General features: G+C 33.0%; 1 protein-coding gene and 1 non-coding gene across 2 annotated transcripts in view; one reads left to right on the forward strand and one right to left on the reverse strand.

Moving 5' to 3' along the window:
* The window catches only part of C6H4orf47 (chromosome 6 C4orf47 homolog), a 55,792-nt gene that overhangs the window by 27,236 nt on the left and 7,733 nt on the right, over nucleotides 1–20,823 (forward strand). Inside the window, exons 3-6 of the mRNA XM_003773012.4 lie at nucleotides 2,522–2,741; nucleotides 15,348–15,485; nucleotides 15,587–15,662; nucleotides 19,421–19,600. Of these exons, the coding sequence (XP_003773060.1) occupies nucleotides 2,522–2,741; nucleotides 15,348–15,485; nucleotides 15,587–15,662; nucleotides 19,421–19,600 (614 nt within the window). The remainder of the gene's footprint in view (nucleotides 1–2,521; nucleotides 2,742–15,347; nucleotides 15,486–15,586; nucleotides 15,663–19,420; nucleotides 19,601–20,823) is intronic.
* On the reverse strand, nucleotides 3,550–3,629 carry LOC111721314. The gene has a single exon (XR_002770578.1). It is a non-coding gene; the product is annotated as a small nucleolar RNA U2-19 (small nucleolar RNA).

A 20,823-nucleotide genomic window follows, 5' to 3' on the forward strand; every position in this document is an offset into this window, starting at 1 on the left:
AGTAGGGTGTAAGTAAAATAGACAAAAAGATATTATAGTCTTAAGGTACAAACAAGTTTCTATACTCTTACCTTTCTATGAAATATGAAAAAAAAATTTCAGTCAAGATTATTGGACTGGATTTATGTAATCTTAACTTCCCTTCTGGAATGTAAATTGTAGGCAGGGACAGTATTATTGTTCTTCTATTTATTCTCAGATTCTAGCATAATAATATCGTATACACAGGAGTTGCATAATTAGTATTTGTTGGAAGACTAATATGGAAATACATTTTTTATGACTGTGCAAGTATAAGGTATATCAAATTGCTTGCCTTCTTAAGGAGTGGGGAAGAAGGGGAAGAAGGAATAGAGATTTTAAAAATGAATGTTAAAAGTTGTGTTAGCAAGTAATTGGAAAAATATTTTAAAATTTAAAAAAGTGTCAAATTTTAGGCATACTTGTATAATAAAACAATATTAAAGCAATATCAATACTTGACTAAGAAAACAGCATAAAGACATATTTACATAAAAACAGTTTAAGTCCAAATCATTGAAAAACATAGTAAATGTTTGTTTTTTAATAGTATTTTATTTTTCCAAATACATGCAAAGATAGTTTTAAACATTCACCTTTGCAAAATTTTGTGTTCCAAATTTTTATCCTTCTTCCCCCCTCTCCCTGCCAAGAGAGCAAGCAATCTTACATAGGTTAAATATGAACAGTTCTTCTAAACATATTTCTATATTCATTGTGCTGTGTAAGAAAAATCAACTCAAAAAGGGAAAAAAAGAGAAAGAAAAAAAATAAACAAACGGCAATAACAGCAGCCAAAAAAAAAGGTGAAAATACTATTCCACTGTATCCACATTCAGTCTCCATAGTTCTTTCCCTAGGTGCAGATAGCACTTTTCATCACAAGTCTATTGTAATTGCCTTGAATCACCTCATTGTGAAAAAGAGCCAAGTTCATCACAGTTGATCATCACGTAATCTCCTTGTTTTTGGGTACAGTGTTCTCTTGGTTCTGCTCACTTCACTCAGTATCAGTTCGTGTAAGTCTCTCCAGACTTTTCTGAAATCAGTCTGCTCGTTGTTTCTTACAGAATAATAATATTCCATTACATTCATATACCATAACTTAGGCAGCCATTCCCCAGTTGATGGGCATCCACTCAGTTTCCAGTTCCTTGCCTTTACAAAATATTTTTGTACATGTGAGTCCTTTTCCCTCTTTTATGATCTCTTTGGGATACAGACCCAATAATGACAATACTGGATCAAAGGGTATATGTGCAGTTTGATAGCCCTCTGGAATGGTTGGATTAAAAAATGTTTAATTGTAATTAAAAATACTTTAAAAAAACTTAAATAAAAAAATTTAATAAAAAAACTTAAAAGCCTTTTTTCTATATATGTAAAACTCTAATAGTGTGAATAGTTACTGATATATTGAACCAAGTTTAAGCTCTTAAGAGGCATACCCAGAAAAAGACTTAGTACCTGAATTGATAAACTCTCTTCAGAGATCCTTATCACAATGTTGACGGTTGACTGTAGGCTAATAACTTCTTTTAAGTCACAAAATTAAGAGACACAGAATTATCCATGGTTTAACACAATGCCTAGCACATAGTTTATGCTTAATAAATATATGTTGATTTATTATGACCATGTATCATCACAGACTTTTAAGTGTTTGTTAGATATATAACTAAAAAAGTATGAATATATAAAGAAAATATTGGTATTATATTTGAACATCCTGAATTGTCTGTTTCATTTATAATACCATATAATTTTTAAAAAATCTGCTTTCATGTCTTTAAATGTCATAATTTTCCCAGTTCACAATAATAATTGCCACATCATCAGAATGGTTTATTCTTTCCTTTCCTTTCCCTGTTGCTACCACTTGTTCAGTTAATAGTATAATTAGGAAAAATAAAACTTGTATAAATTGTTATCTATATAGTGTAGTGTGGAAATCATCAAATACAACCTGCTGCCCATGAACTAAGAATTTTTTTATTTAACATTTTTACAAGTAGTAAAACTTTTAAAATGTAAAATTTATTTTTGGTGCTCTGGTTATACCAGTATGATTTGGCAGAGTTGCCAATTATTAGAAAAAGGATTGAATTGAGAGTACAATGGGGATTCTAGACATTTTTTGCTTAGCTTTATCCCCAGGTTTCAGTTTTGACATCTACAAATGAGTAGTTTAGACTAACCTCTAACCATACTTTTCAACTATAAAAAGATATGATTTGGTCAGAGATTTTATGTTAGATTTATTGATGAAGTTTTTTTTGGGGGGTGGGGTGGGAACAGGGTCATTTATTCTATAATAACACTGAATTCTCAAAAAAATACTTTTAGTTATGTACATTTCAAACACTTTCATTTCTAAAGTTAAAACTAACAATTGTCCTGCATCTGAATTTGAATCTTATGTTTTAGTGCTTGAGAATTTTTTAGAAATTTAAATTGCTATAAAGTGTATAATTTAATATGTTGCAACTTCTTTTTAAAGGACCTTTTAATGAAGCTGCTGGCAAAAATAGACAGATGCTGCCTGGGGGTAGTAAAATGATGTCAGGTCTACAACAAGGTTTCTTTGAACCTCAGTTTTTAAGGATATTTGAAGGTGAGGGCTACGTAAGTCTGAATCAATTAAGGAGGCGATATATGTTAGAAGAAGCCAAAAAAAATATAAGCAAAGCCTTCCTTCCCAGTAATGGAGAAAAAAAAGCGTAAGTGTTGGGGGAAAATATATTAAATGAAATTATATATATACATGTTTGTTTGTTTTTGCTTAGATTCTCTTTTTTCCTGACTTGCTTTTGTATTTTTTGTTTCTAGATATAATTCTTAAATTAATTTGATTTTTTTTAGCTTGTTGTTTCTACTTTCATATCTGTCCAAATGGCTTCATCTTAATAGTTTAGATAAGGAAATAGTTTGAATAATGAAGAACTCAAATTCATACTTTCTCTTCATTTTTTTAATTAATAAAAAGCATTTATTAAAGCATTGGGGCTACAAATACAAAATCAAAGCCAGTCCCTACTCTCAAGGAATTTATATGCATTTTAAAATTTAAGACATTTTTATGTTAATAGTATTTTATTTTTCCAAATACATGCAAAAATAGTTTTCAACATTCACCTTTTCAAAACCTTGTGTTCCAGTTTTTCTCCCTCTCTTCCCTCCTCCCTTCTTCCTTAGACAGTAAACAATCCAATATGTACAATTCTTCTAAATCTCTTCATTATCTAAGCAATTTAAATACACTAAAAATTTGTGTAGTTTGAGGTTTGCACTATTCAGATAATTGCTATTTGTAAACAAACTTGAGGTATCCTGTTTCTATTTGAGCTCAGTTCAAGTGTAGAAACCTTCACAATTAAGAGGTCAGCAGAAAAGAACATTTTCCTCACTGCATAGAACTAAGTAGCTTTACACACACACACCCCACTCAAGTTTTACTTATTCCTCCTTCTCTACATTCTTACTCTCTATCCCACACTTCCCTCACAAACCATTCTAACTTCTCTTGCTTCTCAGAAACATATATAGATCATGTACTAGAAAGATCAGGTCTCTTGATGCATATATTTGGCTATTTTTGATCATTGATCTATCTTAGTGAGAGTAGATCTCAGAGGTGTCCTGTTTCTAGGGTAGAATCAAAAGGAATCAGATGAACCTTAAGGGAAAAAAATTAAAATGAGAATACATTTTCGGAAGGTTTTAAAAAGCTGCTGATGAATTTCTTTTTCCCCTTTAGCTTCATAGCCACACAAAACTAATGTAACTCCCCTAATAAAAATCTAGTTTTCATCTTCCCATATAAGGATGTCAATAGTTTAACTTTCAAATGACATGTTGTTTTTTTTTCCTTTCCTGTTTGCCTTTTTATTCTTTCTTTGAGTTGTGTATTTGAAGATTAAATTTTCTGTTTAGTTCAGGTCTTTTCATCAGAAATGATTGAAAGTTCTCAACTTCAATAAAGGTCCATTTCTTCCCCTGAAAAATTATGCTCAGTTTTGCTGGTTAGTTGATTCAAGTAGTTAGCTGTAATTAAGCTTCTTTGCCCTCCAGAATATGGTATTCCAAGTCTTCTAATCTTTTATTATAGAAGCTGCTAAATCCTGGGCAAATCTGACTGTGGCTCCTCCATACTTTGTTTCTTTCTGGCAGCTTGAGGTATTTTCTCCTTAACTTTATAGTTCTGGAATTTAGCTACAATGTTTCTTGGGACTGGCCTTGTGGGATCTCTTTTGAGAAGTGATTGATGGACTCTCAATGATTGTTTTGCCTCTCTCAATGATTGTTTTAAGAATGTTGTTCTAGTATGTCCAGGGTAGTTTTATTGAAAGAAATGGTCCAGGTGCTTTTTTTTGATAATGGCTTTCAGGTAGTCCAAAATTCTCAAATTCTCTCTTCTGGATCTTTTTTCCATGTTGGTTGTTTTTCCAATGAGGCATTTCACATGGTTTTTTTTTTTTTTTTTTTTTTTTTTTTTCATTCTTTTTAGTTAGATTGATTCTTGATGTCTTGTAATCATTGTTTCCATTTGCCCAATTATACTTTTTAATGTATGATTTTCTTTCTTTACTTCCTTTTCCATTTGGCCAATTCTATTTCTAAAGGTGTTTTCTTCAGTCAATTTTTGTCCTTACTTTTCCAATCCGTTGACTCTTTTTTCCATTTCTTTTTCCAGTTTTTCAACTTCTATTATTTGACTTTTATTATTTGAATTGATTATTATTTGATTTTCATAAAGCTCCTTTATGAGCTTTTCCAAGAAGGCTCTTTGGGCTTGAGACCAATTCATATCATCCTTTGAGATTTTGTAAGTAGGCATTTGTTCTCTTCTAAGTTAGTGTTTTGATCTTCCCTATCATCATAGTAGCCTTCCTTTCCTTCTTCTCTTCCTCTCTCTCCTGTTCCTTCCTTTTCCCTTTCCCTCTTCCCTCCTTCTCTTCTTTCTTCCCTTCCCCTCTTTTTCCCTCCTCCTCCCTCTGTTCCCCCTTCCCTTTCTCCTCTCTTCCTCTCTTTTTTCCTTCTTCCCTCCTTTTTTGCCTATTTCATGGGTTTTAAAGTCAAGCTCTGCTCCTGGGGCACAAGGGGTGCTGTTCCAAGCTTTTTGTGCAGCTTTGGCTTTGAGCAAACCTTGTGTTTGGTGATTTGCTTATAGCAGGGAGTAGCTATTGTTGCCCAATTTCCAGGCTGCTTTCTATACTGGGACTGGAGGCTGCCCCGCTGATTTGCTTTGCTATTGTCCTACTGAGTCAGGATGTTTCTGAGTGAGGAGTTTCAGTTGCTGATTTATGCTGTGGCTAAGACCCTCCCATTGGCTTTCCCAGATACTTTGCTCTACTGTGCTTCCTTTTCACCCAAATGAGCCTGACCTTTCCTGAAGTCCTTCTAAGCTATTTTGAGCTGGAAAATTGTTTCATTCCATCTCTTTGTAGGTTTTGTCATTTTAGAATCTGTTCAGAGGCTTAGTTTCATGTTGTTTCTGAGGAAACTAGGAAGAGCTCAAGCAACTTGCTGGCTTCTTTTTGACATCTTAGATCCCCACAAAACTAATCTAAAACAAATTATTATTTGAATTTAGTTTAATTGTAAAATGAGATGGATGTCTAAGAATTAAAAAAAAAACCCTCATTAATCCATGAAAAGCTTAACCTGATTTTGCCCTTCTCTGCTTGTCAGTTGGACATAATTTAAGAAATTACATACAGAATGTTTATATAAAATAACTCAAAATAGTAATCATATTTGGATTATCTTTCACATGGATCCATATTTTGTCAATGTGGATATCAGGCATCTCTGACATAAACAAAGTAGTTTGGAATCTTGTAAAAATCAAATTGTTGGAAAGGAAAATATACTTTTTTAATCTTTTTGTAGTTGTTTTAAGGGAAAAGAAAAATCCATTTTTTCTGGCAAACAATTTATTTTAAAATATACTTTATAGTAACATTAGTACTATTATAAGATTTTTAAACACTTATCTGGAAAAACTATCTGTTCAAAAAATAATTTATGCTAGACCTTTAATTCATATACTGAAAACAGTAGTGACAGTGTGGTGCTATAGAAAGTGAACTGGATTTGGGGCTAAAGGTTTGCCTTTATCTTCCTAAATACATATTTTGTTAATTTCTAGTTTCTCCCCTGTATTACCTTCAAAAACAGAAGTAGAAAAGAAGCAAAAGTGCAAGAAATTCTCAAAAGCAAATCTAAAATATCTTAAAAAAGAAAGCAAACCAAAGAAAAACTTGGGGAAAATGAAAACAAAATTATGTATTTAAAGAAGCTAAGAGAAATATTCCAGGAAAAAAAACCCAAATACATCTCATGGAATGAGTATCAATTATAGAATTAGAAACAAAGCTAGAATTTTCTAAGGGCAAAAAAAAAAAAAAATGGAATAAAAAGACAGAAAAGTAGCAAAAATAGCATGAGATGAAATAAGAAAGAATTGGTACCATACAGGAAGAAACAAGATGATGAAATCCAATGATTGAGAAATATTACTGTAAAATTTAAACAAACATGCTATAAAATTATTTGGATGGACAGCAAAATAGTAGGAACATAGGAAGAAGGAAAAATAATTCAATAATTGAATAAAGTAATGACAAAGTGATTTCTGGAAGATGTGAAGAAAAAACAATTGAGAATGATCAGATTTCCTGTAAATCATAAAGAATATTTTAGGAAATTTAAAATTTCCTCAGAATATTGAAACAAAGGACAGATTATAAATATATATTTCCTTAGTTTACAGGTCTTTTCTTGTAATCCTTTTTAATACTCTTTTCAGTATAAAGAAGTGTGTTTTGCTTGTGATTGTTACTTTCCTTCCTGGTATTATTGTTTTTATTTATAAATTATGTATTCTCTTTACTCCTTCCTCCCTATCCTGTTTTCTTGTTCATTTTGATGTATTTTTACATCAACTGTGCATGTATGTGTGTGTGTTTATATATACCTGTATGCATGTGTGAAACACACACCAATTCTTCTTTCTTTGGTTCAAATAAGAGGTTTGGCTCAAATTACCCCTTCCCCTGTGTTTTTCTCATGTACCCTATTTTTGAGAAATACTCATTTCTGCTCCTTCTAGCTCCTTTCTACCTTCCTTTCTCTTTCCCTTCTTAAAACTCTCAGGATAGAAGCAGACCACTATGCTCTGGTTTTCTTATTTAACTTGTTTTGAAGACTTTAAGGCTCTGAAAACACATTTGTTTCTTTCCCCTATTAAAATGTTAGCTCATTATCCTCCTGCTCATTCTGATTATTGAAATAAATTTTCCTTTCTAGATTTCTCTTGAGTCTTATGTTTGCATTTCAAAATTCCTGCACTTTAAGAAAATCACTTTAACAGATAAATGGAGAATTTATGGATTGGTGAAGCAGGGTAGCCAACTAGAAAGCTATTTCTGTAGGCCCAGAAGTGAGATGATGAGGATCTACACCAAGATAACAGCTATAGAGAGAGAGACAGCATTGTATATAGACATGTTTTGAACTTTAGAAACATTGAGACAGCAATTTGGAAATGAGGGTAAATGCAAGTGAGGAATAGTAGATGGCACTAAGGTGGTAAATTTGGGTAATTGTGAGAATGGAGTTTTCCTCTTTAGTAATAAGAATTTGGAAAGAAAGGGTTTTAGAGGAAAGATAATGAATTCTTTTTTGGATATGTTACATTTGAGATATAAGTTAAACTTTGGGGAAAATTGAAGAGCATGTGCCAAAAAATTAGGTTTTGTTATTGTTAAAGCTGGCCTTTTGTCTATTTTATGTCGCACACATACACACACACACACACACACACACACACACCATATGCCACAATAAATTCCAAATGGATCAATGATTTAAATACTTTTTTTTCCTAAGGCAATTGTGGTTAAGTGACTTCACCCAGTTAGGAAGAGTTAAGTGTCTGAGGCCAGATTTGAACTCAGGTCCTCCTGACTTCAAGGCTGGTACTCTATTTATTGTACCATCTAGTTGCACCAATTTAAATACTTTTAAATATCATGAACTATTAAAGGAAATGGAATGGTTTACTTTGATTTTAGTGAAGAAAATTATTATCCTTCAAGAAGAAAGTATAGGTGATAAAAAGGATTGATTTTATTGTATAGAAATAAAGACCTTTTGCAGAATAGAACAAAATTATATTTAAAAAGGAACAAAACATATTGCCCAAAAATCCCTTTTCTTTAGAATATTTCTCATTAAAAACTTGACTGCAAACTCCATAAGAAAGTGGCACAAATTTGTAAGAATAAGATCCATTCCCCAGGGGATAAATGTTTTATTTAAACAGTGCTTGAAAGAAGAAATATAAATGATTAATAACTTCCTGAAAACTGCTCAAATGATCTATCAGAGAAAATTAAAGCTATTCTTAGGTACTGCCTTAAATTTTCAAAGAGGCAAAAAGATGAAATTCAGTGTTTGTATGACTATAGAGAAACAAGTACATTGTGAATTTATGTAATCCTTTTGGGAAGTAATATTGCATTATATATTATGAACTAAAAATTGTGTTTTTCTTTAATTTAGTTATTCTATTATTAGAATTAGAAATTTAGAATTATTAGAATTAGTTAGAAGATATTGTTGAAAAAAATTTCAATCTATGCAAAGACATTAGCAGTCTTATTTGTAAGAAGAAGAAAAAAACTGAAAACAATTCATATGGCTAGTTGTTATGAAATAAATAGATTTTGGCACAGAATACCATTCTGTCATGAGAATTAACACATGTGATACATACATATATACACGTGTGTGTGTGTGTGTGTGTGAGAGAGAGAGAGAGAACCATCTGAATAGAGATCATTGAATCTATGGGAGCTGATGAAGTTACTGTTGTGAGTACTGACCTCTTGTGTTAATTGTTGTGAACTGCTTTTAGTAGATAAGATATACTTTGTATTTGGCTTAAGTAAGACTCTGACAAGAAATAATAACTCTAAAAATAGAAATAGCACTTCTGTCATTTTTCCTTTTTTGATTTATACAAAAGGACAAAATTCACGTTAGTTGAAAAGTACGATAAAAGAGAAGTGGCATAATATAGAACTGAGTTATAAGTCTACATTTCTTCTGCTTTACAATCTGTCATTCAAAAAGCCTAAGGATTTTTTTTTTTTTTTTAGGTAGCTTTTTATATAATTTTTTTATTACCAAAATATATGCAAAGATAGTTTTCAACATTCATCTCTGCAAAACCTTGTACTCCAGATTTTTTCTTCTGCCTCTCCCCTACACAACAAGTAATTCAATATATGTTAAATTTCCACATTTATCATGGTACACAAGAAAAATCAGATCAAAAAGGGAAAAATGAGAAACAAAACCAAAGCAAGCATACAACAAAAAGGTGAAAAATACTATGTTGTGATCCACATTAAGTCCCAACAGTTCTCTTTCTGAATGCAGATGGCTCTCTTCATCACAAGTCTATTGGAATTGGCTTGAATCCACTTTACTGTTGAAAAGAACCACGTCCATCAGAATTGATCATCACATAATCTTATTTTTGCTGTGTTACATAATGTTCTCTTGATTCTATTCACTTCACTTAGCATCATTTCATGTAAATCTCTCCAGGCCTTTTTGAAATCATCCTGCTCATCATTTCTTATAGAACCATAATATTCTCTAACATTGATATACCATAACTTATTCAGCCATTCTCTAACTTTAAGGGATCCACTCATTTTCTAGTTCCTTGCCACTACAAAAAAGGCTGCTATAAAAATTTTTGCATATGTGGGTCCTTTTCCCATTTTTATGATTTCTTTGGGACATAGGCCCAGGAGAGACACTGCTGGATCAAAGGGTATGCACAGTTTGTTAGCCCTTTGGGCATAGCTCCAAATTGCTCTCTAGAATGGTTGGATCATTTTAGAACTCCACCAACAAAGTATTAGTGTCCCAGTTTTCCCATATCCCCTCCAACATTCATCATTATCTCTTCCATTCATTTTAGCCAATCTGACAGGTATGTAGTCGTATCTCAGTTCTCTTAATTTGCATTTCTCTGATCAATAGTGATTTAGAGCATTTTTAAAAATATGACTAAAAATGGTTTTAATTTCTTTGTCTGAAAATTGTCTGTTCATATCCTTTGATCATTATCAATTGGAGAATAGCAAAGCCTGAGAACTTCATACCTCAAGCCATTTTAAGAGTTCTTTACTTTATCCCTTTCTTCGCCTTCCCCCCACTGTGTTGGGAAGTGTACTCTATCCTTCCTAATCCCTCCCTGCACCAGATCTTTGCTTTACCTTTGACTTTCTGACCATTAGATTATACTATTTTCTTCCAATTCTTGTTGCTACTATCCATCTCTAGCATACTCTCCTACTGTCTGTGGTAACTTTGGCACCTGTCTTTAGGGTCTTCTTCTGTACCCTTCTCCCTACTATTTTCCAAGTCTTCAATATCTATATTAATGACCCTTTTAGCATTCTTTTTTTCAGTCCCAATAATTTTCTGTACTTCATACACTTGCCATATTGTTTAATCTTAAATGTCTTCTCATGAAAACATGAACATAGAGATTTTAAAATGTTAAACATGAAGAGGTATTTGCATTTGATAGCATTCTAGTGAATTGCCCTAATATACAACCATGAAAAGTTTACTTTTGCAAGAAAATCATGTTTTTATGCACTCATGATTTTCTTTGGAAAATTTAGCATGTGGATTTTTATTGTTATAAATACATTTTTTGTTTATTTTTTTGGTTACATTTCAGATTCTGAACTCTTTCCCTGTCTCCCTTTCTACTCACCTCACACTAGAGATTACCACCATTTAACAGAGATTTATGTAAAACCATACTATGTACTCTTCTGTTTATTAGTTCTTTCCCCATATTTGAATAGCATCTTCCTTCATAGATTTTTTTTATACTTTATTTGAGCATTTGTAATACTCATTTCACAAATCAGCCAGCTTATCATTTCTTATAGCACAATAGTATTCTATCACAATCATAGATCATAACTTGTTTAACCTTTTCCTAATTGAGGAGCATCTCATCAATTTTCAGTTGTTACCACAAAAAGAACTAATATGAATATTTTAATAATTTCTTTTCCTTTTTCTCAGATCACTTTGAGAAACAGACCTAACAGTTAATTCCTAGGTCAAAGAGTTTTGTAACTCTTTGTAACATTTTTGTAACACAGTTTTATAACTTTTGGGGTATAATTCCAGATTGCTCTCCAATGTGGTTGAATCAGTTCACAATTCCACTGGCAGTGTGTTTCTGTTCCAATTTTTCCACATTTCCTCTAACATTTGACATTTTGTTGTAGATATTTACAAGAGGCAACACAGTAGAGTGAACAAAGAACTGGCCTTGGAGTCAGATAATCTGAGTTCAAGTCCTATTTCTTAATAAAATTAGGTATGCGATGTAAGGCAAATCACTTAACCCCTCAGCATTTTAAGCAACTTTGATAATTTAAATTAGAAGTAAATGACATCAATAAGAGAAGTTATACTACCATAACCCTCACTCCAGTGAAATCACAGATACAAACCAAAACAAAATTGTGTATAGTAACATTTATTTTGAATATAAAACATTTTTAAAACAATATGAATGAGTATATTATTGGAAATGGTCCTGAATGCAGTAGGAGACCTTGACTTTTTAAAAGTAATTTCTTTGCCAGTTCTCAGTTTGACTGAGGCATGCCTAATCAGTGATTCTTAGTAAGAAATGAGGCACAGTATGGCTTTTTTTTTTTTTAACCTAGGCACCTTGCCTAATAAAATAATAAAGAATAATGGAAGTTGGTGGGGGTTTTTTAGTCTGGTTTTTTAGCTTGGTGTTAAATTCACATGAATGACACCATGAAGAGCATTCATTAAAAATGATAGGGAAACACCAAAGAGATGTTAGATGGAAGAAATTTGTCAGCATTTCTAAAATAATGTGCATTATGGATGACCAAGAAATTATTACATTTGAGCCTTAATATCTCTGTCTTTGATGGGCTATGTATGAAGAAATGGAAATGGGATTGAGGAGGACAAATTTGGAAAAAGCAGCTGGACCAGACTAAGTATACTTTGAGGAAATGCATCCTAGAGGTGACATAATCTTGAAAGCACTGTTACAAGTGGCTGTTATAAGTGATATCCCAGGGAGGGGAAGATTATTATAGAATGGAAGAAGACTGTATTAATAACTTTAAAAAGTTAAAGAACATCAATAACCTTTATGCCTATTTTCTCATCTTTATGAAGATCATCTCTGTATTTATGGTATCTTTTAAAATATAAGAAAAAATAGGCTTTTCAAATGATCCCCTACCATTTTTTACATTCATACCATTAACTGAAAGGTACACAGAAGCTAAAAGATTCCACGATAGTTGACTTGAGAGCAAAATAAAACCTCAAAGGCTCTCCTCCAACCATCAATCTTACCTTACATGTTAAAAACTAAATAATATTCCTTGATAGATGCAATCGCATAATAACTTTGTTCAATAATTCTCTGATTATTTATGTCAAGTAAGGCCTAAATAGGGAGATGAATGCTCTCTAAAGATAGATGCAGTTGTAATGGAGGATGACTAGGATTCCCTAGAGATAGCCATTATTTTGGTACCGATCCTTTAAGGATCTATAAAAAAATATAAAAAATTTCACAGGATGAATGTGTATGTGTTACAATCTGCACCAAAGGAGAGAATATCCATATTAATGAAGGATTAATAGATCAGTTGATTAATAGAGCAAAATGAACAATAGATCACTTGAATTATTATTGTATATCTATGTGCGTGTGTGTTTACTAAAGATAAAAATTCTGCTATTAGAGGAGTATTCTTTGCTTTTAATTTTTGTGTCTTTGATTTTTTTGATTTTTGTCAAAGCTGCCTACTATGTCATTTGTCAGTTATGCAAAAGAAGATATCAACTCAGATATCATTTATTTAGCACCTGTTCTGCACTAGGCACTGTGCTAAGTGCTGTGGATACTAAGACCAACCAAAAGCAATTCCTACTTTTGAATATTTAATTCAGTCTAGTGGGAGAAATGTTATGCAAAGAATTCTATAAAAATGATCTATAAAGGATAAATCATCTCAGAGGGAGGGCATTAACATTGAGGACTAGGAATGGCTTTTGTGGAATATGGACTTCAACTGAAACTTGAAGCTAAGGAATATGAAAATATGAAGCAAGAGTTGTGAAAATGAGGGAAATTGCTGCAGGCTTAAGAAATTGGAAATGCTCAGAGCTGAGGATAGTATGAGGATAGTTTTGTATGAGGAGCAGAAAAGAGGCCAGTGACACTGGAATTAAGAATTTTTGGAGCGATGTAGGCTCAAGGGTAGGAAGGACCAAGGTTATGTAGGATTTTAAAAGCCAAATAATGGATTTTATATTTGATCTGGACATAATAGGGAGAAACTAGGAGAGGGTGGAAGCCTGATACAGTGAGACTTTATAAAGACACTGAGTAAAGGAGAATGGTTTGGAGAAGGAAGAAGATTGAAACAGACTAATTAGACTGTCACAATAGTCTGAGTATGAGATGATGAGGGTATTTTCCAGATTATTGCCAGTGTCAGAGAAGGGAAATGTAGCAAAGGTAACACCTTGGCAACAGATTAGATGTAAGGGTGAGAGAGAACCAAGACTGATCCCTCTGTTGCAAACCTGGGTGACTGAGAAGGTAGTTGTGAAATAATTTATAGTGAAGTTAATAAGAAGGGAGAGTTTTTTGGTGGACATATTGAGTGTAGGTTTTCTACAGAAAAAATTTTAAGATGTGGATTGGGCAGCTACTTTGGGACAAAAGGTGGCCCAATTCCATTCTTCAAGGCTAAAGTAAAACACAAAGAGAAATATATGAGATATGCAATACATAGTTGGAGATAATAATAACTAACATTTATATAGCACCTACTATGTGCCAAGCATTGTGTTAAGTGCTTTATAGACATTATCTCACTTGATCCTCACAACAACCCTGAGAAGTAGGAGATAATATTCTCATTTTACATTTGAAGAAACTAAGGTGAATAGAGGTTAACAGGATCATATAACTACTGAGCATCTAAGGCTGGATTTGAACTCAGGCCTTCCTAAATCTACGCTCAGCACTCTATTCACTGTGCCACGTAGTTTCCTTAAGAATCAGGAAAGAAGTTAGGAATGCACAAGTAAATCTATGAGTCATATGCATAGAGATGATAAATGAAACTCTTAGAACTTGATAAGATCACCAAGCAAAATGATGTAGAGGAGAAGAGAAGAGGATAAGAGTCTGGAGGATAATCATTTTTAATGGGCATGACCTGAATCAAGATTTAAAGAGACTGACGTTGAAGGAGATTGCAGAGTGTTGAGAGGGAAAGGAAAGGAGATAGATGCAGCTATTGGAGATGCCTCACAGAATTTTGTCACAAAAGGGAAAAAGAGATAAAGGACAATAATTACTGGGGATGGATAAATGAAGTGAGGGATGTTTTGGGGGGTATGATGACATGGGCACGCTTATAAGTAGCCGGTAGACTGGGAGATATTATTAATGTTTAGTTTGACATACCTAAGAAAGTTAAATACTCTAATTCTATATCAATTTTCATTGAAAACTGGTAAGAATTGCTGCCCACATCTGAAGAAAGTTTTAAAAATTTAGTGTTAGAACCTATTGTAGAACTAGGACTTCTTAAACTTTTTTTATTCATGATCTTCTTTGCCCAAGAAATTTTTAATGATCCTGTCTTGAATCTGAGCCAAGGTGTTTCTGGCAGTTTGTACATACACAATACAAAGTGTAAGCATATAGGTTGTGTATTCAGAAACAAGGGTGCAATGAAGCTGCATGATGCAACAGGGACAAGTGCTGCCAGAAGCACCTTGGATTCATTACGCATTTGATTTTGAATTAATTTTGGTCATTGTGTTGAGAAACCTTTTATCATTGCCAAATTTTTTGTGACCTCCACATTCAGTGACATGACCCCACACTGAGTCATGACTCACAGTTTAAGAAGCTTTACCCTAGGCAAGTCCTGTCAGTACTACTAATAGGAACTGTATTAACTTCCTTGGGTTTTATGAATGTTTTGTCTTGTTTGGAATATTTTAAGTGGGCACAGTAAAATCCAAATAATACCTAAGATTTTATCATTCTTCATCTGAAAACTTATTAAAGGGGAAAACAAACAGTTAAGGATTATCAACTATCCAAAGGCTTAGCCTACATTTTTAAAAGTTAGGAAAGTAAATTTCTTTGCATATATCTGATTTTTCTTTTGTTTAATATATTTAAGATGTGGATTGGGCACCTACTTTGGAACGATAGGTGGTCCGGTTCCATTCTTCAGTGCCCAAGAAAAACCCAAAGATAAATATGTTGCTCCTGGAAAGAATTTGTACACAAGCCCAGGAAAGAAAGGGACTGGATATGGGTAAATTACTTAATATTCATCCTTAAGCTTTTTCACTTTTTTTGTTGTTGCTCATAAAATTAGAATAACTTCAGTTACTATTGCTAATTTTTTTTCTATAGCTATGCAAATATTACCATAGGTAAACAGTTCTCACACTCGGTTGATGCGTACGACACAGCAAGAGCAAATCTTCAGGTAAATTTTTTAGGAAAATTTCCCTTCTAGGTATATATTGTTTAGTCTCTTTTCTTCATAATATTTTTACCCTCATAAATTATATTTTATTAGATACCACTTTGTGTCCCTCTGTGTGTACCTGGACATATGCCAATATAACAGCATACCAATTTTTATTGTTTGGTGGACATTGTTATGCAAAAAAAAAAAAACCCACAACTTTTTTTTAACTCTGCTTATTTTTAGTCAATAGGTAGTATTAAGTGAGAAGATCTACCTTCTAGTCCTGGCTCTGGCATTTGCATATGTGTCCTTAAAGGTCTTTTTCTGGGTCTTCATTTTCTCATGTGTGAATTGAGAGATTTAAACTAGATGATCTTTCAGCTTCTTTCTGTTTCTAAAATCCTTTGCCTCTTTGATCCTTATCCTTCTTATTTTTTCTTTCCTTTTAAAGGAGCTGATTTAACTCCATATTATTCTTGAAACTTTCTAGCTCCACTCTTAGCCTTCTTATACACTGCTGGTCCTGTCACTTCTGTGTCATATCCCACTCTCTCACCCTCCCCGCCAATAACTAGTTTTGGCCCTACTTGTGCCCTCCTTTATTTAGCAACTTAGGTAGTTGCTAGCAGTACTATATATAGAAGTGACATGGGTAGAAGAAGATAGATTACAACAATGAAAAAGAGAGGTGAGAGAAACAATTGTCAATTATTTAATGCTATACGTTGAAATATAGTCATGATATGAGCATATATCCTATTAGAATTGCTTTTTAAAATATAATTACTCTTTTGTAGAAATAGGACCACTTGCAGATAGACTTCCCTATGAATGAAAAAATGGAGCCTCATCCAACTTGAATAAATCATGTAGGGACATTCAGAATGTTTTGACCTGTCAAAGTACTTAAAGAGAAATCGGTAGTAGTGAAAATGTAAAGTTGCCTTTGATTTGAGCTACATGGCATTAACCAAGCATTGTACCCACTGTGAGATATATAGTGCAACAGGCATGCAAGTTGTGATAACACTTAAAGGCAACAAGATAAATTTGTATTTGGGAAACATGACTAAGTTCATAGGCATACCAAAGCACTCAGATTCATTTGGCCATATGAGGATTATTAACGTTTCTTTTTATACAATTTTTTTAATACATAATGTTTATACAAAACATTTCTACAAGGTAGGGAAGAGAATAAGCATTTACTAAATGCCGACTTTGTGTCAGGCATTGTGCTAAATACTTTACAAATATCACTTCATTTGATTCCATAAGAAACCTAGGAGGTAGATATTATTATTATCTCCATTTTATAACTAGGGAGACTGAGCCAGCCAGAAGTAACGTGACTTGCTCAGAGTTAACATAGCTTGCAAGAGCTTGTGGCCATATTTGAATTCAGGCCTTCCTAACTTTAGGCTCAGTGTTCTATCTACTATACCACCTAGTAGCCTTGAAGTAGTACTTTTCAAATTGAATTACAATAACCTATTGTATCCATAAATTTATAATGACAAATGCTTTTTCAAATTAAAATTCAAAGGACTTGGTATGCTTTAGTCTCCCTATAGCATGACTTTCTTAGTTTGTAACTTTGCTAAATGGCATACAATAGTAATTCTATTTTGTCTTAGAAAAGAAATTCTGTTATTATCACAATTGAGTCTGAGCTCCCATATCTTTGTTGTTTGCAGTTCAGATGTTTCATCTTCAATCTACTTAGAATCCTGTAATCAAGGTCAGAAAGCAATTAATCATTAAGTAGGCATATTCGTTCATTTAATCCATTCATTAAACAAATTTGAGTGCATTTTCACTAAACATTATGGAAGGACACAATAGTTCTTACTTTTTTAGAACTTAGATGGGTATAATACAAATGGATTTAATCTGCAGACTGCAAAGAAATCAATGAAAAGATTTTAGGAGGACTTTGAAATTGGATAGGAAAAAAAAATGCTTTTATTTTCATTAACATTTCCTGTACCAGAAAAAGGTACAAAATGCCTTCGGAGCTTTTAAGTGCTCTTAATTTCATGAATCAGCATCTCTTTCTTGAAACTCCTACGTTTAGTTAGAATTGTGATGAAAATACCATTTATGCTTTTAACATCTTCAGCTTTTGCTCCAGGATTTCACATTTAATAGTGTTTTCCTTGTTCTTCATGGTAGTATCATTTGTCCCCATATAAATCACAAGGAGTAGGTAGTAGTCTTAAGGTCTGACAGATCATGAGAGACTGGCTGCCATATTCTCAATACAGGCCCTATCCCTCTCTGTTGTGTATATCAGGGCTACAAATAGCTGCCTTAGTAATCTTTCAGCAAAATGTCACCAATTGCCACAAAGTGTTCTGTGTTCTAATTATTGCAAGGTATCCACATATTAGCACCTATAGATATGCATTATCATTCCTTGAAGCAGATGATATCCCACTCTTACTAGAAAAGCTCCTTCTGTATTTGGCACTCATTGATTGTCCAATACTGAGGATCTTCCCTTCTAGGACTGATTTTTTTTTTTTTTTGACTTGGTAAAAAAGGTCATTCTTTGCCTCATTTCTTTCCTACCTAACCTTAAATACTGAATGGTGGTTGACTCAGTCAAAGTAAGATCTGTTAAAGATCTTAATTTAAAATGATAAGATCTTTAACTGCATCCACGGCCACCTCCAGTCCTGAGCTATGTCTAGCCAATGGAACTGAATCGTGATGGAGAAGTGAGCCTAATGACTTTGTACAGCTTTCCCTCACTGAAATCCAATTCATTTTCATATCATGATATCACTTCCCTGATTCCACTGTCATCTCAAAGTATAAAGGATGAAAAATGATTGGACTTGTTCTGTTCTGACTCGGAAGTGCAGAACTAATAAAAATGTGGAAATTGAAAAGAGGGAAAAATTAGGCTTGAGATAAGGAGAAATTTCCTTGACAATTAGAATTGTCCAAGAGTGGAATGGACTGCCTCAGGAGATTGTGGCTTCCTCTTCTTTGGAGATCTTCAAGCAAAGATCCTCTATCTCTCAGATAAATTGTAGGGAGGATAGAAGTAGAAAGTAAAAATTCTTTTTAAGTGTGCATTATCATATAATCACTGAACTTTTTCCAGCTCTGAAATTTTAAGTTTTTTCAACATCAATTAATCATTGAGCTTTTTTCCAGCTCTGAAATTTTAAGTTGTTTTTTTTAAATATCAATTAAGTGAAAAAGGTAGTAGATATGGTTGCTGTGCCCTCCCTAGAGGATAGAATTAGAATCAATGGATAGAAGCTTAAGGGACATAGAGATCAGTTTTTTATACCTAAAGAAATAATCACAAGTTTTCAAAACAAAGAAAGGACTTTCCTTTAAGATCGAGTTCAACACTTTGAAAGCATTTAAGTAAAGATTGGAAAACTACTTATCATTGATATTCTTTATATTCTTAAAAATTACTGAGGACCCTCTAGAGCTTACCCCATAGAGCTATTATTTATAAATAATTTCTAATTTTATTAGAAATGAAAATGCCCTAGCATTGTAATAAAGTATTTTAGTGAAATTTATTTTGACCTTGTGGATCCCCTGAGAGGGGCTTAGGGACTCTAAGAGGTCCCTGAACCTACATTCTGAGAACCTCTGGCCTAAACTTTAAAGGAAGTTTTTAACTAAACTTAAAAAAAAATCTTCTATTTAAATCTTGAATTCAAGATACTTTTCTTCTGATTTTAATAATTTGTGAAGGGGAATTCCATATTTACAAACTTTTATCACTACTTAATTTACAGAAAGAGACTGAAGATCACCACCAATTAATTAAGGGATCACCTTTCAAGTTAAATCTCTTTCCAAGAGATTATTTTGACAGTAATCCTTACGCCTTTGAGAAACCTTTGCCACCACTTAACAAACCAGAACTGCCAAAAGCAATTGGAACACCTTTTAAACCACCTTCTCCTCCTAAAAAGGTAAATTTATAGTTATAGATATGCCAGTTAAGGAAAAATAAGAAATGGGTTAGACACTATTTATTATAGCAAGTAGTATTTAAAAAGAAATGTTGTTAGGGCAAAAGAAATTTAGCATAGTTCAAGTGAACATAATAAAATACTGGGTGTATGGTTGTAGATTTCTTCATTTCTACCAAAAAGTGAAATAACAGAAATATGTCTAATTTGAGTTACATTTCAGAAAATATTAGTTCTCCTTTCCTAAAGATTTCAGTAAAAGAATAGACCAGTGTCTTTTGAAACAGGTGGATGAAGCAAATGGTACTCAGGGTTTCTAACAACCATTCTATTCTATAATGTTTGTAAAAAAAAATTTTATATGTTGCAGAAAGCCCTTAAATTGTTCTATTTTTATTTTTTCTTTCTAAGAGTGACAAGAATTTCTTTAAAAATGATTTTTGTACATTTTTTAAAACCAAAGCATCAAACTTGAGATTTGAGGTTTACCATCAAATGATGAGGTACTATAAATGTTGGGGTTCAGTCATGTAAAAAATTCACAATGGTTATTTTCTTTGCCAAAAGATAGGTTTCTTTAGAAGAGGTTATAGACAAAATGAAGATATACAAAAGACGAATGTCTTTATATTCTTGAATCCAAGATAGGATTCTAGGAATGGGAAATATGAAATAGCATATAGTTAGACAGAAAAGTAGTTTTAACAACCACCAATGGAAAAGTCACATTCCCTAGTGTAACTCACAACCAGAAAAAAGGAAATACTTCATGAGGTGGAAGATTGACTGGCAGGCTAAGAAAGATTTAGCACCGTAAAAGAATTAGTTAAGGAGGAAGATAGCATGAGGCATGGTGGGGGAATGGGAAAAAAAGACACTATGAGACATGAGGGAGGGGTAAGGAGAAAGACATTATGAAGCAGAACACAGTCATGAGGGGTTTAACTCAGAGAGGTTCAGCAAAGATGACTTGGGCCATGGATAAATATATGGGAGAAATTTAACCTCGGAGGTTTGATATAACTTGGATTTCTGACTGGATACAGCAAGATGGAGGCTACCCATGATCTCTACAGAAGTGGGACTATAATGGTAAACTGATTCCTATCAGTGCTCTTCCCAGCTTTCCTCAGGGAGTAATTTCATCAGTATTTCAGGCTTTCTCTCTCAGTCTCGCTTAGTTACTGAGGACCTTGTCAAAACTATTAAAACCCATATCCCCA

This window comes from Sarcophilus harrisii, chromosome 6 (assembly GCF_902635505.1).
Source record: "Sarcophilus harrisii chromosome 6, mSarHar1.11, whole genome shotgun sequence".
Classification (NCBI taxonomy): Eukaryota; Metazoa; Chordata; class Mammalia; order Dasyuromorphia; family Dasyuridae; genus Sarcophilus; species Sarcophilus harrisii.